At 45.0% G+C, this 23,568-nt stretch overlaps 2 protein-coding genes and 1 long non-coding RNA gene across 5 annotated transcripts in view; 1 reads left to right on the top strand and 2 right to left on the bottom strand.

Moving 5' to 3' along the window:
- Positions 1 to 5,785, top strand: part of LOC148386642 (uncharacterized) — a 66,368-nt gene extending 60,583 nt beyond the window's left edge. For all 3 annotated transcript variants that reach the window (XR_015863090.1, XR_015863089.1, XR_015863088.1), the window contains exon 5: positions 5,529 to 5,785. This is a non-coding gene — a long non-coding RNA (uncharacterized LOC148386642). The remainder of the gene's footprint in view (positions 1 to 5,528) is intronic.
- The window catches only part of fstl4 (follistatin-like 4), a 64,695-nt gene extending 44,658 nt beyond the window's left edge, over positions 1 to 20,037 (bottom strand). The window contains exons 1-4 of the mRNA XM_088398801.1: positions 19,914 to 20,037; positions 19,780 to 19,835; positions 14,217 to 14,307; positions 3,164 to 3,484 (exon numbers count right to left, since the gene is read on the bottom strand). Coding sequence (XP_088254927.1) covers positions 3,164 to 3,167 — 4 coding nt within the window. The 5' untranslated portion in view covers positions 3,168 to 3,484; positions 14,217 to 14,307; positions 19,780 to 19,835; positions 19,914 to 20,037. The remainder of the gene's footprint in view (positions 1 to 3,163; positions 3,485 to 14,216; positions 14,308 to 19,779; positions 19,836 to 19,913) is intronic.
- Positions 20,038 to 20,114: 77 nt separating this feature from the next.
- On the bottom strand, positions 20,115 to 23,475 carry LOC148386640 (uncharacterized). Its single transcript, XM_088398817.1, has 3 exons — positions 23,316 to 23,475; positions 21,459 to 22,417; positions 20,115 to 21,381 (listed from the first exon to the last, which is right to left on the bottom strand). The coding sequence occupies exons 1-3, from the start codon at positions 23,431 to 23,433 to the stop codon at positions 21,247 to 21,249; spliced, it is 1,212 nt and encodes a 403-aa protein (XP_088254943.1). The 5' UTR covers positions 23,434 to 23,475; the 3' UTR covers positions 20,115 to 21,246.
- Between the last annotated feature and the right edge of the window lie 93 nt (positions 23,476 to 23,568).

Genomic DNA, 23,568 nt, shown 5'->3' with positions numbered 1-23,568 from the left:
TCACCCGGGCGGAAAGATAAGGTTATGAACTGTCACTCTGCGTAATGGAAGCTCCGGCGTGGCACGCCGGCCCCTAGAGGACGGACGGAAAGTTGACGGCGTGTCAGTTTGAAGCGTTGACAGTGTCTGCTGGAAGAGATTTTAGAGATCATGACCCCCTCCCCGTCCCTTCTAATGCTGTATGTTTTGAAAAATAATCCCAAATGAGAAAAAGAATACGATTCATTTCTATTTCCATTTCGATGGTTGAAAAAAAAAAGAAGGGATTCTCTTATCAACTGCCTGCAAATTTATTATCGTCCAACCCATAGCAGATGTAGCTTAAAGCGTCTCGACAGAAATAAAAGACGCAGTTCATCTCTTCTCCGGAAAAGACTAAGAAGCTACCGTGTTGCACTTTTTTTTTTTTGTTTGTTTCACGCCTCGTCGACTCCCGCTCGACTGCTCTTTGTCGAAATTCTGGCAGCTAGTGGGACGTGTAAGTCGGACACGTTCCTCGGGGAGACTCGGTCGGGGGAACATCATGACGAGGGCTAAATCCTGGATTCCCCCAGGAGGGATAAAGATTGCGGGAGCTAAGGGGACAGGGGGGGGGGGGTCCCTGGTGGGCCTGTTCTGTACCACCAGCACATGACAGTGGAAGAAGTCTATATCATCAATCAGTGATTCAAATAGACGACAGAAAATGGGATTTTTGTCCCGAGAACACGGTCGATGGTGTTTTGTTGTTCTTGTGCTGCTACTTTTAACCACAAACTTCCCCCAATGCCAAAAACATTTATTCTTGTCACACAAAATGACATTTGACTATATGAAACCAATATTTGGGAGGCAACCTTCCCGTCAACATGTTTTTCCCCGTGCTCTTGGTCACCCGCCTATTTGCCTCGAGCCGCCGAAGCGGGCCGAGTCAGCAAAGGTCATTTGGGGAAGTTCGATATTAGTGAGCAGAATTTCAAGTGGCTACGGAGAAAACAGCGGCACAGCGGGTGGATGGGGAAAAAAAGTCACCCGTGTCCCTGTAGGCCACTCTGAATCATTATTATTATTCAAACCAAGTGTCTGTGCGGCTTTCAGTTTCAAAATCTCACAGCAGGGCTCATCACAGTGTGGAGCTAAAATGCCACTCACCATCTCTGTTATTGTTTTTAAACAGTACGGCTCATTAGATGTTTTTTGGGGCTGTCAGAAAAAGTCAGGAAGAATCGTCACTGATATGAAAGCTCTTCAAAGCTCGAGTTGGCTGGATTGGAACTACGAGGTCACATATCGGCTGGCGTCATACGAAAGTGCGTTTTGATTCGCCAGCGAGTTGAGTAAATAAAAGATGAGTTGGACAAGGAGAAAACTGGCTTGCCATCATCTCGGGTTGCTGCACGAGCTGCTGCACCGTCGCCCTCCATCAAAATCAACAACCAAGCTGGGACGCGTAACCGGGGAGGGACTGCAATACTTTTACTTTTTTTAGTTCTGACAAACATGAAATGTGTTTTAAAACTTCAGGATGTCACCCAGTTTCGTAAAAAAAAAAAAGTCACCAAACTTTATTTTACTGGAATTTAGTTATTATTTTACTGTCGCTAGGCAGAGGTCTTAGTGGCAGAAACAGGCCTCATATGCCTTATAAATTAGGAAAAGGACTTGTCATGGTCACCTGTTGCTAGGTAGAATTCATTGCGCGGAAAAATGATGAACGTGCCAGTCAAGATCACTTGTGTCGTAAAATCGGCATGGTGGGACACTGCCCCATTTAGAGCCAGCAAAAAAAAGTCTACCAAAATCTTTAATGTGTACACAAAACTAAATATTTTAGCTTGCGTGAGTCATATAAATGATTCACTTCCTTGTTGTGCTGACTGGCACAAACTGTTTCAGTCTTTGATCAAGGCACCATCTCGGGAGCACAAAAAAAAAAAAGAACTCGAAAGTACTGCCAGCGGTTACAAAATTAACAAGCGACAAAACGTCGTTTTACCGAGGAGGGAACGTGAGCCGTCCTCCACCCAGACATTTAGTGTCTCCATACACACTGGTGTATAGATACACTTATATAATGTGCTAAAAACAAACAGCAACTTTTTTTTGGCATGGCAGATGTAATGGTGTCAACATGTCTGTGAGCCATAGCACAATTCAAGCCGCCTCGTGGACTCAATAGCCCGCTGTGCTCATAGTCGAGCGGCAGAATACAATACGTGCTCTCCACTGTTATTATATATGATTATTATGATTATAGGCTGCTGCCTGGGGGGGGAAAAAAAAAAACATGATGTGCTTGGCCATTATGTTGTACGAGTTGGAGATGCCATTGTATGATAGAAGCAAATGTCCAGCCAGCCATTTTCATATTTGGCCAGAATGGTCGTATTTCATGCCAAATGTAAAATGATGTTGACGACGACGTATTATGCGGTTGTCTGTATCGATACATGGGCCGATATCACGATACGAAGCGATAGCACTGTTTCTTTTCGGTACCTTGGCGATATCAAGGGCAAAATAGCAAGATATAGTATCATAATACGAAAATAAATGAGCGATTTACAATGATACGCGGTGCTTTTTTTCCCACTGCTAAAAGACACGAGGGAAAAATCAGGTTTCAGCACCATGGATAGCACCCGCACCTCAATGCTATGTAGCAGTACAGGTGATATTGGTTCTTATTAGCTATTTCAAGTCAAATTATTGGGACCAACAGATTTTGAAATGTTTTCTGCACTTTTGATGGGAGCAAATATTAATATTGCCTAAGTCCGGTATTGATATTGTTGTGCATGTGGATCAATAATCTCCCATTTGTTCCTATACATAGCTATGGTCATCGCAATCTTTTTTTTTTTTTTGGGGGGGTGATACATCTTTTCCGGCAGTCTAGCAATACGGCTTAAAACCACATAGCATTTCTTAATCCTGCTTTGAGGACACTCATCCGAAAGTTCCGCCACGTGACACCGGAGCCCCATCATCATAAATCATTATCATAAATCACTCCAGCCAGTACGTGTGTGTGCGTAAGCCGACATGTGGCGTGCAATTGAGCCGCGCAACGGGCACCGCTGCTGCAGACAGTCACTATTGGCACGGAAAATGCAACCCAGCTCGCATGTCTGCATTTTGATCAGCTGTCACACAACACAGATAAACGTCGGAACAAACTTACCCATGTGACTTCCCGGACGAAAAAGAGGCAAAAAAAGAAGAGTCCAAGTGTGACAGCACAGTGTGCTTCTCAGCTCCGTGTGCGCGTGCTTTCGGATTCCCAAAGTGTCAGCGCCGCTTCGCCATCCTCCGGGCGCCTCTCTCTGCAGCGTCTTCTCTCCTCCTCCTCCTTTTAGGCTTCTCTCCTCCTCGTCGTCGTGTTGGTCTGAGGGCGCCGCGCACCTCCGCCGCCCTATTTCAAGCGCGCTGCCATGCTGACGTAAGCAGGAGAGGAGGGGGGGAGGGAGGAAGACGCGGGGCAACACAAGCGCAGTAAGACATCCTAGGGGAAAAGAAAAGAAAATATTCAAATAAATTATAATCACAAATTAAATTATATATCGACTATATTAGACTACCACCCCCAAAAAAAGATCTTCCATCAAACTTACATACGTCATTAATCATTAACACTTCATGCAAAATTCATCAAGACGATGAGAGGAAAGTCAATTAGAGAACTTGCAGTCGTTGCGGTGTAAAACAGCAAAAATGAAATTGTGCTTATCACGCACATTCCTTTGAGTCTCGCTCTGCGTTAACTATCAAAAACCGTTTATTGCAGTCGTGAATGGGTTTAATGGCGGGACTGGTGTTTAACGGCCTCGTTTACGCGCCGTAGGTGCAGCGGTTAAATTAGTGGGGGGGGGGGGGGGGCTTGCGCAAGAGCGCCAACTGTGCGCCAACTGACTGTCAACAAGTTTGCGATCACACCTGAATCGGTATTTACCCGAGCGGTTGCGATCAAACTTGATGAAGCAGCATGTGGCTCGCCACATCAATCGTATGTTTGCCAGCTGACTGTGTTTTCCTCGTGTTTCTCGCAGCGACATCAAAAACAACACCTACTCCTTAAGCAGCGATCCATACTATTGACGAAAAGCACACATGATCAATTCATAAAAGCAAACAAGCTGGAGGCGACGTCTGTAGGCACGCCCCGAGTCGCGAATCGATCCTGCCTAAATGGAACGAATACGTCGGAGCGCCGCGGGGGTGCAGAGGAAGCCGACGCGTCGGCTATCCCTGGAGCGCCGCCGCCGCCGGCTACGCGATTGCACAGATAATGATGCTAACAGCTAGCGGTCATCATTAGCCGGGCCCATCAGCCGCTTAGCGGTGTTTGCACTAGCTGCCATACATCAGAAACATAATATCCTGCGAGTCTCCCGGGCATATGTCGGCACTAAAAAGGTCTCCTTGGCGTATCTGCCGCTTCTTCGCTGACGGCCAGTCGTAACTCGTCTTTATGCGCCCGCCGCCAGGGCGCATGATTCACGCGCGGGGAACGACGACATTAGCGCTAGGTGTCAGCGCGGCCGTGAAACACGACGCGTGGTGCGGCGGGCGGTCGAAATGGTAAGGCAAACTGTGGACGGACAGATCAATATGGATATTAATATAGGTTGATGGCGGTGTATATAATTTGAGTTTTTCTCCTGCATAGAAAAAGTTGAATCCGCAATCTGTGCCCTTAATAGTTGAGCTAAATATGCGGTACGTCATCATCATTTAATCTGATTCCAAATCAATTTGACAGATTGTTTTAGACAAAGTAGTCATTGGCATCTGCTGTGTCGGCATGTTCCGCATTGATCGTGAAAGGCCACATCTGGACGGCGAATTTAATCATCGTCGTTATTAAAATGGAGGGGGAAAAAAGTCTTCTATCGGGGCTTGATCATTTTTATCTTTGTGACTGTCGGGACAAATGACAGGAGAATATTCATTGAAAAGCAGTAAAAAGTGTGGATGATGATGAGTCCCCGTGGCATTTCACGCCGTCGCCATTTAGCGCCTTAATACCTCCGACGTGGACAATCAGCCTGAGGTCATTTCACAGGGAAAAAAAAAGTAGGATCGTAATCCGCCCGTGAGCTATTTGCTACGACGCTTTCAACCATTTTCCAGGTTGTTGTACTCTAAACATCAGACATGTTATGAGTGTTGCTGGGTGAGGTCATGTCATGTCACCTTTTGCTGGGTTCTGTGTAAAACATGAAGACGTAACAATCTGACATCTGTTTTGTTAGCCACACCTGGTGCTGTTGTTATCCAACGTTATCTGATTTTGGCATGCTGTGTTCCTGTGTGAAATAAGCCTTTGCTGGGCTCTGTGTGAAACCTAGAACATCATTGTTGGATAAATACTTTATTTAATATCAAATTAGACGATAATATGTAAAGATTGTGAGATGCTGTGCTCTGGATGAAAGTGGCTACCTTTGCTGGGCTCTGTGTGAAAATATACATTGCTGTAATTTTTAGGGATCTCTGTGTGAAAAAGACATGATTATCGCATTTTTAAAATCCTATTCATATTCCAGGGGTAGAGCGACAGGATTGATGATGATCGGCGTTGGCGTGGTTTATAAACGAGCGTGGGCGTGCGTCCCTGCCAAAACGCCCAGAAGGCGATCAATAGCGCTGATGTGCATCTCAGCGATTACGTCTGACCTGCAGCCCGCTCGGCGAGCATCCGCGTGAGTTACTCGTCGCTCCCGTTGTAATTAATACGCAAACGTGATGAATTTGCCGCCGTTCAGTTTTATCACATTAGACCGGTCGCCTTCGGACAGGAAGCAATTTGCAGGTTGGATTCGGGTTTGCTATTTTGCTTCGGCGGGCAGCAATGCAGCTGTTACTCATAACTGTTTGAGGTTTTTTTTTTAGCTCTGGTAAGGTGAATTTTAAATCCCAGTATAAATTGAACGTTCACAAAATGAGGTCATTAATCATAGTTAACTTTTTATTATTTGTATTAGTGAAAAAAAAACATTGGGATGATGCAGAATTTTTGGGGAAAATTCAGATGGTGCTCACCATTTTGGTTCATGCCCTAAAATCACATCAAGAACTTCTCCCAATCGTCCAAATTAAACGTGATTCATTTCCGACCCTCTCCAAAAAAAAAAAATCCAATTGTCGTCATCTCATCTTGTTTAATGGCTCGACGGCGTGCTTCATTGACATGTTAATGAAGTGCATTAAATAGGTTAATCTAATAAAGGGCTGGCGGTGGAATGGGCACAGGCGAATTGCGTGACACGCGTGAGGCGCTCCGCTGGAAAATGATGGATTTCATCCAATCCCAATGAAAACGATCTGAAAAAGGCTCACGCACTTCTCACCCTATGCTAACCCCCGCCGCTGCAATGGCCAAATGATCAGGACCACCGCCAACTTTTTCATCCTGGTAAAAATGGCCACGTCTGCACCAAATGGAATCGTTCGAAAATTCATACCCCAAATCCGGTTTAACTAAGCAACACTATTATGTACTTAAAGTCAAATAAACACGAGATTGCAATATTGGAATCCGTCAAACGGTGTCAGTCAAAAGTGAGTTTTATTATCTCCTCGTGTGTAGCAAATATTGTACCGTTCTCGTCTTAACATTCTTCAATACGAAATCATCTAGCCAGCGGCGTTTACGCTCTTCGGGTTCAAAGTATTACAATAATTCCCCCCCCTAAGATGGAACACATGTCGTGTGGAGCCGATTGGTTGCAGATGAAATGTCACTCAAGTGTCAGCTGCGAGGCAGCGGCGAGTAAATTGAGATAAAACAAATAACATATTGCCTCGGGGGCCCACGCGTGCGGACACATCTGAATCTACCCGAGCACGCCGCCGTCCAATAATCGCAATCCCGGAGCGCTAACGTGACATTTCACAGCACATCAAAAGGTAGATCCTGCGATTTCCTCGCCGACTGTCACACGCGTTGCCGTCTCATATTTATTTCCTTTAAAATTGCTCTCACTCAAGCGTGGGTGCTAAATCGGTCAAAGGCGGCCATGACGGCGGGCGCTGATTGCAGGCCACGATTGGATCGGACGCACTTTCACACCGGGAGATCCGTCACGACCGTTTGATCGACTCTTTGGGTGTCCTGATGACAATCCAGGAATGTGTTTTTTGAGAAATGTTCACAATGATGGATCCGACAGCTCTGGAGGAGTAATGCAATCAAAATTTAGATTTTTGGTTGGCCACCATTTCATCAGCTTGGACAAATTGGTGTAAATCGTTCGAATATTCACCTATCGGAGTCGTTCATTTGCAACGGAATGCTTCATTGTGCCTGAAAAAGAATTGAAAGTCAACAGATTATGTTTACTTCCAGCACGCAGCTTATCAAAGCGTCATTAGGCGGCCGCCGCTACCGCCAGCGCTGCCGTTTTATATTTGCGCCTAATGATGCGTGTAATATGGCTCCTTTCGCCTTGGATGCGGCGGCGTCCCCCATCACGGACGGCCAGGCTATTTGGACCGAGCGCCGCGTCGGTTTTGGACGCTGGCGCATGTGCGTGTCATTTACTTTTTCCAAATGATAGCAATGACCCTTACCCAAAATAAGCGCAAGGGCACAACATGTTCATTCCACGTGGGCTGCATCGGATTCCCAAAAGGAATTATTAAGCCGGTACAATTGTGGAGGATGTGCTTGATCAAAAAGTAAGTGAAGGTTTCAAATGAAATGGCTCTTAAAAGATTCCTCGAAATAGTTTCAGGTTAAATACAACTGAAAAGTATTTTCTTTGAAGCACTCAACCAAAATAATTTTTTTTCCCCCAGAAATATTTTTTGCCAAAACAATTTTTTTTGCTAAGTGCTTTGTATATTTTTCTACCTAAAAATATTTTTCTTTTTTATATAAAAAGATCAACTCAGTGATGACGGTGAGGAAGTTGCGTTTGACTGAAACAAAGTCAAGTAAGGCGACCTTGGCGCTGCTCACGCAAAGTTTTCTTTGGCTTCCGGCGGCGGCCTGGCGGTCGCGTGGCCGAGCCGACTTGCACCGCGGCGACGGCGGCCGCATATGGCGGGGATCAAACAATTAACCTGCCGGTGATCGGCCCCTCCGACGGAGCGTCGTAATTAGAGCTAAGTGGCCTTGAGACTGCTGCCCACTAATTGGGGGTGGGACTTCCTGCAAGCCAGAGTCTGTGTGACCTCTCGCTTCAAGCCACTCCATGACTCTTTGCTTGTTTGGTGCCTCATTTGATGTAAATCGTCAAAACATTCCCAATAGTTCGTTTTTTTAATTTTTTTAAATAAAATTGACCTTTTTTTTGCGACCAAATTCACTACATTTTGGAGTTGCGTTGTTGACGAGCCGTTTGTCCCCGCTCCAACCGGTTTTCCACTTGAACAGCAGGTGCCTGGATGGCACTACGGAGGGCAGTCAAACACGAATATTCATTTACAGGTTAGCTAGCGACGCTAACGGCACTCGCGGGACACACGTCGTCACTTTTTGTTTTGCGGCTTTCTGGCTAAAGGCCGATGGAGCATCCCAAGGTCATCTCGCGCTACACTGACTTATGCTAAAAGTCCCAAACAGACTGAGCTGGGCAGCAGCCATCTTAGCTTGTGGCTGAAAGATCACTTCAGATAGGAAATTTAAGGGCAAGACAGGGGTAGGGTTTTAAATGAAGGTTTCAAGCCTTGGTTAGGGTTTCAAATAGGCGGGATTTGGTCATCTGGTCCAAAACAAGGCTCGTAAGCGTGACAGTGATCTATTTTTATGGATCCTCACCCCTGGAGAGACCACACACACACAAGTACACCTGCCGGAGGAGACTTTCCAGGTCAGTGAGCCCAAGGTGAAGCCGGAGCTACCAGGAAAACATCTGGAAATGTCAGTGCTTCCCTCAGGAGCCGCTATGGGAGGGAGGGGCTATGGCGTCAGGTCGGGACCACCGGGGCGGGGTACTCGTTGTGAGCCTTATTGATTGCGGCAACCGATTTGCGGCGACCGGCGGGCAAACAAGATGGATGGACTTGTCAGCGCTTGTCATCGCGCCAGCCCCTGTTGATGCCCCGCCGCCGGGTTCGGGTTAAGCGAGGAGGACTTTAGAAGCAACAAATGACAACCGGCAAAGACGTCCTGTCAAAAGTGACCTCGGGAAGGCGACCAATCGCAATTTTAAATATCAAATTAAAATGGATGTTTTGTGGTTTTCAACTTTTTAATGGCTAAGTCACCTTTCGCCAACCTCCAAACCACAACACCTGCTCAGCCAGCACAATTTACAATGCAGATAGAGCAAAGGAAAAAAAGTCTACATTACTTCCTATTTCTTCATGTTTTTTGACAAATTATTCATGTTGCCTTTTAAAGTCCCCGGGAGAAAGCAAGCGCAGGAAAAGACGAAGCTCCGTTTCCCCGCCCCCCCTCGGGGGAAAAAGCTCTGCATTAGCCGAACGCTAACATGCCATTAATTCCGCGCTAAATAGTGTGCGCCATGTATTGACTCCAGCATTTCAAATTGGAGTGTCACTTTTTTGCTATTATCGTTAACCTTGAGCGTCCTTGAAGGTTAAAAGGCGACAGGAAACGTCGATAAGAGACGTTTCAAGATTAGCACTTCGTAAAAACACAATTGGGGTGGAAAGAAAAAACGGAGGCCTCCAAAAATATTCATTTGATCAAACGATTTTTTTCCTGCAATGTGTATGACAAGCGATTGCAGAGAGCAATAAAAACAAACGGAGGAAGAGTTTGTTTCGGAATGGAGGAGGAGAAAGGCCCGCGGTGTTTGCCTAGCAGGGGGTCTGCGGCGGGGGACTTCTGAGCATGTTGCGCGGCGGGGGGCGGCAAACACCTTGTAGGAGATGGCAGCTCAACCAAAGCTCTTTGTGTATGTGACCACGGGGCTCTTGTCGCTAATTGCTAACGCGACGCCAACTGCAATTGACATTTGTTCCACCGCATGCGCGGGGACAATGATTGCGACGTCACAAGGAGACTGTATTGTCCATTTTTACTTACAACACAATGCTAACATTAGCATGTGTGCATTTGAGCTTTTCCCAATTGCACAGAGGACAGCATCACCGAAGAACCTTGTGTGCTACTCCATCACTCACTTTTGTGTGGGTGCGGTTGTGTACGCGTGCGCGTGTCAAGGTGAAGGTGAAGCTACAGGCGACATCAGCTCTTCTCCGATTAGTGGCGCCTCGCTTCAAAGAGATGCTTCAGGTGTACACAACCTGGAACGCATTGACACAGTCTCCCTCCCGGTGCCACAGGGGGCTCCATGGCTGTGGTTCGTGTGAAGAAATGGAGGGGTTGGAGTGAGCGCTGGGAAAAGCTTTTAGTCGGCAAAAACACGTTTCCTGGGTGGCACCTTGAGGGCTTTTGCGAGCTCAAATGAATACGATCGCCTAAACAGTCGTTTAAACTTGCATTGAATCGCTAAATATGTGATTTTGCAAACAAATCGTAGATGTGATAGTGGAAAGATTTATTTTGAAACCAGCCCAATAATGCCGGGATACTTCCTGGGTGGTAGAGTAAGCGGAATTTGCTGATTATGTCACGAGAGGGGAGTTTGAAAGAAATAATGATGTGGTAGACGAAATTCACACACTATACTGTTGCTCTAAATGATGTTCTGTCAAGCGTAGCCGCGATGACGCCTGACAATCTAATTGGCAGTGTGCTAACAATCAAAGCTAACCGGAGTGCGGGTGTGAGATGTCAAAAAGTACAATAGTGAGGAAGAACAGTCATAAATGAATGAATACGAATTTCCCCAAATGACTTTTTGTGGCATTTTATGACTCATCTCTCGCCCAAAATCCGCCTGGAAAAGCTCCAGCAAACAAGCAAAGCACTTGAAAATTCCGGCTCGCGCGAAGGAAAGGGAAACGCATTGAGATAGGATGAAAGGGATGATCCTGGCGGATGAGCCTCGGGCCGGAGACGTTATTATTAGCCGGGAGAGCGAGAATCCGGCGGATCAATGGCAGCGGGTAAAATGGGAAGGAAGGGTGTTTGACTGTTGACGCATCTGCTAAAGGTTAATTAGCAGGTGGAGAACACAATTCGCCGAGGAAGAAGGCCTCCACTTTTAATGACTTCACAAGTTCAGTTTGATACAGAAGGTGCGAAGCATTTCTTCAACAGCCTCCATTTTAATCAAGTGGATAAATTCATGCGTTGAAATGAAATGCAATAATTCAATTAAGTGAATTAAATCATGGCACACAGACCCTGCCCCAGAATGCAAATGGTACAGTCTTACTTCATAATTACTGAACCAGGAAGTAGGCAAGCAAAAATTTGAAATCAATACCCCCCTCTAAATTGCTCTTAATCCATTCTAAGAAAAAAATTGATAAAGAAAAATGTTGATTTCCTGCAATTGTAAACTGATTACGTAGTTTGTTACGGTTTTAAAAGCGGCATCCATCCATATTCAAAGGCGCAAATGTGTTTCTGCTGAAATCTCGACTGGTGAGGAGAAGTGGGTCACACCTTAGCATCAGCCCAAGTGGAATGAAACGCGCCGTGAATCATTTAGCGAGGAGTCGGGTCCAAGTGACGTCGCGGGTTGTAAATGCTCTTACAATATGCCTCATGCTAACTTGTGGCTAGCCTGCTCCGTAGGCGTCGACAGACTAGCTAGCATTTTTGATGGACGCTTGCGACGTCGTGTTCCATGAAGCAAAGGTTTCTTTTTACGGTGATTGAAAGGTCTTGGTTGTTTTGCTTTTTTCCTGAGTCGGCACTTTGTCGAAGCGCCGTTGCCGAGCGAGTGACCTTTCCCCCCCCCCCCCCCCTCCCTGCCGCGTGAGGCAACATCCTCGTTCATTCATAATGCATATAAGCACGCGGCGTATGCGGCATCTCGAGGAAGAAGACGCACGGGTTGACTGATAAGAAGTGATTTTCCACAAGGGGAGATTAATGGCTGTCCCACCTGCTCGCGTCCCCCCGCGGTGGTCCTTTAAGAGGACGCGATAAGTCAACAATGAGTCTCTTGTGACATTTACTATATCACCAGCTGAGTTTTTATTTGTCACTTTCAACTTATCCTTAAAACACCAGCTGATAAATGATGGCTTAAAGAGGCACGTTTATGCTACGCAAACTACTACGGATTAGATGGATGGATAGTCACAAATCAAGAAAGCTGGGATATGAAATCTTACAGAAGTATGCAATTTCCCTTTTCCAATGTCATATGTCACAATGTCAATTTACACTTGCGCGTGTGTCTTCATGAATGCAGTCATTGGCGGCCGTGCTGGGCGCTGGATGAGATCCAGCGTTCACGCTGGCTGCTCCAATCTCCTGAGCCTGATTGAATGGGCTAAGCCTTATCTGCTGGTCAATATCATACGCGGAGCTGCGCAAGCGTGGGTGTGTGCGTACGCTTGTGAGTGTGCTTGTAAATGCTTGTCGAAGTAAAGCCGTGCATTGATTGAGTCATAATAAAGGTGACGATGGAGGGAAGGCTTGAATTTGGGCAGCTCGGCGGGGCGGGGGGGGCTGTACAAGGACAAAAAGGAGCACACACACACTATACGATGGATGGATGGATGGATGGATGGATGGATGGATGGATGGATGGATGGATGGATGGATGGATGGATGGATGGATGGATGGATGGATGGATGGATGGATGGATGGATGGATGGATGGATGGATGGATGGATGGATGGATGGATGGATGGATGGATGGATGGATGGATGGATGGATGGATGGATGGATGGATGGATGGAGCGAGCTTGACTTGTAGGAGGTAATTGCTACACGAAATGGAGACAGTTGATTGACAGCTTCCGTGGCGACAGTTCACTTCAATACGCCGAAAATAAGTGGCTCGATTATAAAGTCAGCATTAGAAGTTGTTTGCTTTGTGCAACATTCGATACGAATAAAGTACAGACTGAAAAGTGAAGACTACCCGTCGCGCTTACGACATCGCCCGTGTAATTGCGAATCCAATCCTGTTATTTCCTGTTGCTGGGAGGTAAAATATCACGTTAAATAAAACCTGAAGTGTAAACAAGATGCCAAATAACTTATTTATTTCCTCCTTCCTAACACGTGAATGTTTGGGTGCTAATTTAACAGCATAAAAAAAAGAAGAAGAAAAAAAAAGGTGACCACGGTTGCACTGGGTGAGCGCTAACGAGAAAGTGATAAGGGAGCAAATTAAACACGGGAGGCCGACAAATGTGCGAGGGGAAAAAAGAGAAGGCGGCGAGACATAGATAAGAAGCGAGAGCATTTATGAGATGAAATTAATTAAATGTTTGCGGAGAGGCCGCTCGTAATTCACGCTGTCGCTTCCGGGGGGTGGGGGGCCTGGCGTAAACAAGACCATCATAAAAAATACAATTATAATAAGAAGAACAATCATAAAAGGAGACTATGGACCTGAAAGCGGCCAAAAAACACTTTGCCTTGAGAGCTCATTTGAAAATACCTAGTTAATGTAGTAAATTTTGTATTTTTCACGCAATGCAAAGCTATATATTTTTTTGATATTTTCCCACCGTTCATGTTGCGTTACTTACATTTCTAATGTTGCTAGGCAGATTGCCGAGGGCTCACTTTCGATTGCCCCGATTGTCGCTAGCGAAATTACGTGGGGCTCAGTCGGTGAAATCATTATTATTGGTTATCACTTTAATAATGCACATTTATGATGCAAGTTTCAGATATGAGCCTAGCTTATAATAGGAGTTAAAACTAATTATGTATCATTTATTCACTTGAGTATAAAACAGCATCATCCAGCGGCGGTTCTGAACCCAACCAGCCACTCCACGCGACATTCATCTTAATCACCAGGCAGGCGCAGATGCACAAATCCATATTTGGATTGGGAGCAGATGGTTGCTTTTGTTGAGGAGATGAATTATAGATTAATAAAAGCAAATATTTGAAGGCGGCTGGCGTGCAATTAGGTTGCTCCGTATCCTGGAGTCAGGACCGCAGAGACCCCCCCAAAAAAAGCTGCAGGTGCTTCCAAGAGCACATCTGCTAAAGTTGGGGAGAACCCACAGGAATATTTTGATTAATTGACCTGCCGTCGCCATTTGTGTGTGCGGGTTTTTTTTTTAATTGTGTCTACCGAACAAAACAAACTTTTTACAAACTTGAATTTAGAATCCAAAAGAGCTGAGTGGGTATTAGCTCCGCCCCTCCAAGCCAGTTTTTTCAAATTTGATAGACATGTCTATGGAATATAAAAAAAATCTTACTTGAAAGGATGCAAGTGGTCTGGATTGATTGCCTTCACACGCTTGCTGCTGACAAGCGGCTGTCTTTTTCAATGTGTCCCGCGTTGCTCGTCTGATGACATTCAAAAAGAAAGCGGCAGTTGATCGATTTTGTGCTGGGGCTGAAATCAACAAAAATCCTCTTAAACAGCTCAATTGGACGCACTCCAGCCGTGCGTGTGTGTTGTGTGTGTGCGTGCGTGTTTGTTGAACTGTCCTCGCGCTCAGCCGACAGCATCCTTTCATCCGCATTGATTAAGTGGTCAGACTGTTTGGCCAGAGATAATGTTTTAATTAATGGACTTCAATATCCAATTAAGATGAGATGTAGATTCTTCACGGGGGTCCTTTGAATAAAAGACAGGTGGGCCGAAGGGGGCGCTACAGGCAGTTGTTCGGATCAATAGTCGCGGAGAGACAAGTTGTACACAAGGATGAACGGAGACTTGAAATCTATATAACACACCTCCGCTCAAGTGGGAGAATAATGAAATTTGGTAGCGTGATTCTTATTTTGTGAACGGGCGGGGCGAGCAATTAGCAAGTCAGCGTTTGAAATGACCTCAGGTGACCTTTGATACCTGCTGCTTTTGCTCGCTATCGCATTTGATCAAGCTCTGACCTTGTCGAGTTTATTTATTTTGACTTTTTCGTGTTTATTGTCCAATAATCACGCCGGATGAGGACATGAGGCTGATGTTTCAAAAATATTGTCTTTTTTTATTTGGTGTATTTGTGATTTGGACTTGCTAAGAGCTAACCAAGCGTTCCCACCTCGTCCACATCATCACAAAAGACGTTATTTGGTTTAGACCTTTGATGGGTGGCCGCCCGCGTCTCCATCACGGTGGCACAAAGGACGACTCGGCCGAGTGGATTTCGGATTTTGGCGGCCCGGCACAAAAGGAGACTGAGAGTCCAAGTGAGCTCACGACGTCGTTCGCCATTTAGCGGGAGGGTCGTTGGAGTGCACGTGACGTGAGAATAGTAGCACGAGCTTTTCATCCCGCTTTTTCTGCCACATTTGCATGAGCGCGACGTTTCTCCTTTGCTTTTTTTTTTTTTGTTAGAACTTTTTCTTGCATCTTTTGTGAAGCGACGATCCGTCGGGTCGTCTCAAGTCTTCATCTCAACTCACCTCAAGTGGAAGTGGAGTATGTGCGAAAAAAAGAAAATGTCTTTATGATGTAAAGAGGCTCCAAAGTTCACTTGTCATATTGCGATAGTGTCAGCTCACCAAAAAAAAAGACAAATTTGAAACTTTTACATCATTCGAAAATATATTAAATATATGAGTAAATATATATATATATTTTGTATTCATGCATGCCTGTATTCATATTTATGGTTTCTGCTTCCGATGGCAAAATACGCCAAGAGCTGATGAAAAGCCGTCCATGAAAGCGTGATGGCACATTTGCATCTTTTCATCGCCGCGCCGTGCGGACTCTATTGATCGTTATGACGTCTCTATTAAAAGACGGCGAGCCCCGTCAACTGCTGTCCAACTTAAAGGACGCAAAGCGCACATGCTTTTAATCAGCGTGCCGATTTCCAATCATGGTGACTAAAGGAAGAGCATCAAATAGCTGCCGTTCTCCGGGGAACCAAAATACCGTCGGGACGGTGTGCTCATCAAAAGCAGCTTTCATCCCGTGTCCGGCACCGTTTTGTCCAACATCGTAAAAGTAAATGAACGGCCATTTTGTCCTCGCTAATGGCGGGAATCAGTGCTCCTTTTTCCGTCTTGCTCGGGTGAATGAATCATTTTCATGATTTATGGTTTGACGTTGAAATTTCCTGAGTTTCCAAGCCAATATGGTACTTATCATTTTTTTAAGTAGAGGAAATATTGATTAAAGAAAATACAAATAATTTTTAAATTATTAAAATGGCTATATATTTTTATTTGCTTTGTCACCAAAGCAAATTCTCAGGCAAAAGTGACACTTTGGCGTAACGAGCATCTGTTTCTTCCATCTGCGAGGCCCGCCAAACAAGCCCCATGAATATTCACGTCTTTTACGGGCGGGCGGCGCTCGGCGAGGAAGACGAAAGTGAGTCCGAGGAGACAGACGCCTATTGAAGGCTCCGCTAATTCGGAACCGCCTCTCCCTATTGTCGCCTGTTCGCTCCCTCTTCTGACTTTATTACTCGCCTCCTACTTCATTCCGCAAACCCGAGTGAGGACGCCTGCATGAATAATTCAGCCATGTTGCGGGACGATAACTGCAAATTAGACGCGAGCTGGTGTATTGACGGTGACAGTAAGGAGCGCTTTATCCCCGTTTAAGTCAAGTGACACTTTGTGAGGCAAGTTGGGACAAATCATCCCCAACCAAATATGACGGCTGTCGATTAAAGGCGTAGGCAACATTCCAAATTTTCTTTGTAATACGTTCTGTGCTGCTTGACTAGTCAAAAGACGCTGCACTTTTTCTGATCCATCTCGTAAGGCGGCCATTTTGACACTTGCTGAAAACGACATCAACGTTGCCAGTTCTCAGGTCTCAACCAATCACGGCTCGCCAGTATATTCCACAAATAAAATATTAATCGTGGGGGCACATGCGACATATTAGCAGAATGAAGGCATTATTAATGCAGTATTGGTGTTATGGAAAAAAGTATTACGTCATAGCGGCAGTAATAAGAGTGCATGTTGAGTGCATGTTGAAAAGCTTTCAAAGTGTCAGATAACCACATTAGGAAGGAAGCTGGTTTTCTTTACGTTTTAATTTTCTCATGATGATGATGATGCCGAAGCTATTAGTATTTGTGGCGCCATTTGGCAGGCCACATTACTGGAGGTGGCGACCTCTCGCAGGCAAAGAGAGATTAGCTTTGGGCGCAATTCCAGCGCCAATGTTTTCTTCCACCGACCTCCGACCCCAGCTTCTGCCGGCGTGAAATATGGATGTGGCTTCAATATTTAACGTCTATATCAAAGCCAGCCTCCAATTGGACGCATGAGTTGGGGAGGGGGGGGGGAGAAATATGAGTTTGATGTCCACAGCAATGTAAACGCATTACTCACGCTGCTGGACTTAACTAAATTCTGTTCCTTCTGCTGCTTTGCTAAAACTTGATTATGAAATTAAAACAAAACAATTTCTCTTGACCCGGAGGAATTATAGTCATACTACAAGTAATATTCGCAGAATTATGACTTATTGACCATGAGGAAATGATTCTTTTTCTCGTCATGTCTTAAATGAAGCTGTGCTGCATGCTCACTTTGACAAGTGTCAAAAAAAAGTAACACATTCCCTCCGTCATGGATGCCGTTTTAGCCCACCTGCGCTCAAAAAGTCTTAATCCGGTTAGCCGCGTTAGCTCGCTATCTGTCCTCAACTGCGCAGGAAGCGCGTCGGCGTCAAGCGGGCAAGCAGGTAGCGAGCACAAAACGGAATTACAGAGACAAGCGTGGAGCTTGGCAAATGTCGGGATTTGCTTGCCAAAGATCAACGTAATCTGGTAAATGTCACGAGCGCAAAGACGGGCTGGAGAGGGAGTTAAAAAGAAAAAAAGCTTTATGGCATGCAGGATTTGGTTTCTGAGGATAATGTGAGGAGGGATGAATATTTGAGCCTTTTTGTTTAGCTACACAAGGTCACCAAGTTATGCTTGGCCTTTGCGGAGGTCTGCGCCGTTCAGAGTGACGTTCCAGTTACGAACGATCGCCTCGCAGATGAAAACCTGCCTCCCTCGCGTCCTTCCCACCTGTGATTCCTGCTCGCCTTTTAGCTGACCGCGGGACGTCAGGCGCTGGCCATTCATCACAGCAAACACTTATCGAGCCGCTCGTAAATCTACCGCTCTCAGAGTGGGGACGTATGCTTTTCCGGAAACATTTCCCAAAATTACCAACATGAGATTTAGCAGCAGAAAACTGCATGAACATCATCAGTCAATAGCTCCGAGTTGAAAGAAGAAACGACGCTACGAGACGAACAAATGGTCCGTTTCGGTTTGAAGGTCCCACGTTTCCCAAAAGTACCACGTATTACTTAAATTTGTCCTTCACTCGGTAGCACATATCTGGCTGTAGCTGCGCTAGCTCGCAGCTGCTGCTAGCACCCTCCCCTCCACCTGCTGTCCACTCGTATTAGCATCAGTTAACCGGAGGGGCCAACGGTGGGGTGGTCCACAAACGCCAGCTGGGGTGCTAACTTGGCCTTCTCAAACTCCCCAAAGCTTTGAATTCACTGAAGATTTTATGACATCCCTCATTTAGATATTTTGATATCAAATATTCGGTAGTATCGGATACCAATGCAGTACAGCAAAGTACTTTTCTTTTTTTTGGAAGAAACCATATCACTAAAGTATGAATCGCATTGCGCTGGTATCAATAAAATCTATCAGTCGCTGTTAGCATTTAGCCGATACCGGGTCAATATTGTAAGTAAATAAACCTCGCCGAAACTTTGACTCTTTAGTATGGATCTGTATGAAAATTTTGTAGGCCGCAAAAGTGTTTATTTACACCACCAAACTAGCGAGCACCAACTTATGTCTGTAAATCCGCTTGTTTGTTTCCAATTTCACGGCTCAAAATGGTGTTGTGCATCAATAACTCTCTTTCAGCCTTTCCTTTTCTTTCTTCCCCGCGATTCTTTTCAACGGGAGGCTTTATCCGACGTGCCTTCTGTTCCATTGTGTCGTTGACGGCCACCGCGGCGCCCTCATCAAAGCCAGACTAAAGGGCGACGGGAAGAGTTCAGCGCCGAGTACAAAAGAAATGACGCGTGCCCGCCTGACACCCACGACTCGTGGCACATTTTACATTGTAGATCATAAATATAACATCTCAAACGGGTTTCTTCATGACAAAAATGTATAAATCAGCTGATATTAGTTTTTAATATATTTTTTTGTACATTTATCCTCCCCCAGAAAATAATATAGTATATTTAGGCATTGTTGCCTTGTTAATAAGATTCCATTCCACAAAAGCTCCCTCCCCCTTAGCAGGAAACGATCAAAACGTTTCCCACCAAATGATGCGGGGATTGGTGACGATGAAATAAATGCAAAGGTGGTTAAAAATAAAAATAGCTGCATATGTTCAGGTGATCAAAGCCAGCGAGAGGAAGTGGCAGACAGGCATAGAGACGCTTGATGATGATGATGTGCCCGTGAAACGGGGGACGGCCATCAAACAAGAAAGGAGAGAAAGAGAAAAATGACACAAAATTGCTAGAGGAAGGAAGTTGTCAAAGGATAAAGATTAATTTTTAAAAGGTCCTACATAATGTTGACAAAAGTCCTGGGACACACCTGAAATAGAGCGGACCCTGGAAAGAGCTATCAAACTCCTCGACTCACTTCAAATTAGTTCCTTGACACCAAAAATACACAAGAGGGCGCTATTTTTTATCTAATAAAACTGGACTCACTTCAACATGGTTACATGACACCACGCAAAATTCGAAAATTCGGTTTACAGTACACATTTTTAGTAGCTATTAGCTTCATAATCTTTAATATGTTCACGTTTTGTCCATAATAATGCATGAAAATGAAATTAATCCGTTCCTACCTGTTTAGTTTGCTTGTCTCGTCGTCGCTAGTATGTTCTTGTCTCGCAATTGATATCTTGTGAAAAAACAAACACACAAACGTTTTAAAAGTATGATAAAGGGTTGAATGTTAATCACCACGGTTTATACTTACCAGTCTAATTTTAGTGTAATTCTCGACGAAATGAATTACAGGGGTCGCAAATGTTTGTTTTATCGATTACATTAAATATCTCCGTAGTGTCTATCAACCTGATCACACACCTGCGTCCATTTACTCACGGCGAAACACTGCCCCCAAGTGGCGGACACAAGATAGCTTCCATTTGACGAAAAAAACAACACTCACTCAAAATTCTCGACTTCATTTGTGCTTTATTGACAAAACAAAAATGACTCTACAGTTGATTGCGAGAGCAATATTTCTCTTCCACACGACTAACTATCCACCCTTTTGTTTAACTTGATATTTTAAACAATATTTCTAAAGAAAATGGGCGCAAAAAGGCAGCGAAAGGGTGATTTACAAAAAATTGCAAAAAGGCCACACCAATATGTCCAATAAAAAGCGTTAGTGTACAATGACATTTTTAAATCAACTCTTTAAAAAAAGTGGAGAAACATGATTTTGTTGCACAACTTAATTATACAGAAGTAACTCTGCCAACAAGCCATACTGCACATGCGTACACAATAGGCGGCCATTTCAGAAAGTTTATCTTAGTACGCCGTTGACAAAACAAATTATCAGCTATTTGTCCAAATAAAACAATTGGACTTTAATCAAGTGGATTTTAATAGATTTCACTAATGTATATATGATGACCCAATTTTCTAATAGCTCAGTGATTCATGAGTTACTGTATTTTTTATTTTGGCTACATACTGTCTACTTTTTAAATATCACTGTTTTTATTCAGTCTAGCTTGATTTTCCCATCTTGATTCTTCTATATGTGCTTTAAAAGGCGTTTTTAAATAAAAAGGCATTAAGTATTTCAACATTAATGAGGAAAATGGTGAAAATATTCGCATCCTTGTGGCTCAAAGTTTATCCATATGACTTCTGCTGCAACTCTATTTCTGGGCACATTTCGGGTAATCGAGTGCAATTACTGCGTGCGAGTGACGGACAAGAACTTCACCGAAGTCATAAAACAAAAAGGAGTCCAACCAGGAGTCCTGCACGGCAGCATCGGGCCAGTCGGGGGCAGGAAGTATCAAAGAGACAGAAAAAGTAATGCCTGCGCCAAAGTGACATTTCATGTGTTGGAATGTTGCACTACAATGTAACAAATCCAGGAAACTCATCAGAAAGAGCTTAAACAAAAGCGCTCCCATAAATATTGACTTTGCGACAAAGAGAAAACGTGGAAGGGAGATAATTACAAAATGTCCCTATGCAGACAGACTGGAAGAGGGCAAGCAGCGACCCGACGACGGCGATCCATCGATCGCTCGAGCAAGAACAGTTCCGAGCGGCGCGACTCAAAAGATGTAGTCGCGTGTCATTTTGAGGGATGGCATGGCCTCGTTGACGTTCTGGTCCAGCCGGTGGTACTCGACCGTGTTGCGAGAGCACAGGCTCTCCTTCCAGCGGCGGCTCTGTGCGAGCAGGAGGATCTGACAGAAAGAAATGTGACATCACAACCGGGGTTTGATGAGCGCCGATTGCGTTTTTGATTGAAATGACCACTGACCTTCCTCTTGTTGTGGTAGGTGATGTAGATGATGGCCACCAAGAAAGCCAGGATGACCAGGTGGAAGAAGAAATGAGAGTCCTCGTCCTCCGTGTTGTAGGCGCCGGGGAGCTTGTAACTGACGTCTTCCTTGACGTCGGGCGCCTTCACCCCGATCACCGTCCGGTCCTGGTCCTTATCGGCGTCATCGTTGGCATCCAGGTGATACACGCCATCGTTGTACACCTCCGGCTCGTCGTCTTCATCGCCATCGTAGTCGTCGTCCGGGTCCAGGTGAGTTGCCGCATCTTTGCCGGCGGGCTGAAGCAAATCCGACTCAAATTCTTCCAGGGTGTCTGCGGTTTGCGCCTCTGAGGTTTTTACATCTAAGAGGGTGGTCTCTTCCACTGTGGGTTTGGTGGGTTCCATTTTTTGGGGGGTTTGTAAAGTTTTGGACATCCCAGGTGACTCCGTGATGTTCAGCACCGGAAGCGCGACATTCCCTTTTGTCTCGTCAGGGGTCGGTTTGTTCTGCGTGTCTGACGAAGCGATGAGCACTGCAGATCTGTCGTCTTCTTGCACAGCCTGGTTTTGACTTGCCTGCGGCTGGTCGACTTTGGGAACGTTGGGTTGGACCGGCTTGATGTTCGGGGCCTCAGTTTGGACAGGCTTGATCTGCGGGTCCTCAGTTTGGACTGGCTTGATCTTCGGGGCCTCAGTTTGGGCTGGCTTGATCTTGGGGGCCTCAGTTTTGACAGTGTTAATCTTGGGGGCCTCAGTTTTGACAGTGTTAATCTTGGAGGCCTCAATTTGGATGGGGTTGATCTTGGGCTCGGTTTGGATGGACGTCGCGTTGGGAAGCTTGAGATGTGTTGTGTCTTGCGTCAACACTTTTGGTTCCGTCTGAGTGTTGTTTTGGCTACCTGTGGTCTGGAGAGGAGTTTGTGGCAAGTCTACCTTTTCGTCCTGGGTGGTCCCACCTACAAACAGAAAGATCAAATATGACTTTCGAGCCGCCGCTCAAGCCATTTACAAGATTTCCATTTTTAGTACATATGCATTTATTTAAAATGTCTGACGTAATCATGCGGGGGGAAACCTCCATTCAGACACTGACTGCTAACTACATAGGTATGTCATTAGCATGGAATTGAATGTCATGGAGAGGCGTTGCCCGGTAGGGAGGAGTTCACTTGACGCAAAAAGGATCTATTCATACACGCAAAGCATAAACAAAGAACAGAGGAGGGCTTTGTGGCGTGATAAAACCTCATGTCTACATGTATTCACAAGCTAAACCTTCACGCATACCTCAATTTCAAGGAACAAGCAGGTAGAATAGGATATACGATACTGTACTTGAAAATGTGTTGCGTTAAAGGACTTCAAAAAAAGTTGTAAAACATAAAATGACGCATCAAATAAATAACTCTTGCTAATCTATGCACTTAAGTGAATTAAAGCCCCTTACAAAGTATTGTTTGGATCGTTTAACAAAAAGTTAGGAGCTACTTTAAATAGCATATAACCAAATTTAATTTTTTTTAAATTAGAGGGAGAAAAAGTAACATCTAAATTAACCGAGAAGCATGAAAACTTTAAATTACAATCTTTGCATAAATCACGTCGAGCGCTAAAATCTCGCGACAGGTTACACGTCACAAACGAGCCCTTTTATACATCACATCGCCCGAACAATGTTATACAATTACAGAGATAAGAAATATATGTTCAAAATAAGGTTAAATTGCGCAATTGTCAGCTGTCAGTCACCTTAAGTGACTAGCTGACGTGCTAGCCCCGATCAGCGAACGACATGGCACTCACAGTTCTCCTTTAAAAACAAAATAAAAAATGAAGACCAGAATACGATTTTACCATCCGAGATGCCGTTAATTGAAGCTGACAAGACGCCACCAAGGAGCAAAAGCTGGTGGAAGACAACAAGTAGGCAGAGAGGACGACTCTTCTTCCTGTTTCGTCCCATTGTCGCCATGTTGGTTTGATACGAGAGAGAGACGAGGAAGGGGCGCGGCTTAACATGTGACGTATCTGCTTAGATGCTGCGTCATATATGACGTCAGATAGTACTCGAACGTTTGGTTATTTACAAAAGAAAACAAGTGGCGCA

Source organism: Syngnathus floridae, chromosome 15, assembly GCF_059516105.1.
Source record: "Syngnathus floridae isolate MCC-2025c chromosome 15, RoL_Sflo_1.0, whole genome shotgun sequence".
Taxonomy (NCBI): domain Eukaryota; kingdom Metazoa; phylum Chordata; class Actinopteri; order Syngnathiformes; family Syngnathidae; genus Syngnathus; species Syngnathus floridae.
The sequence above is the reverse complement of the archived record's forward strand: the minus strand, read 5'-3'. Positions and strand labels throughout refer to the sequence as shown.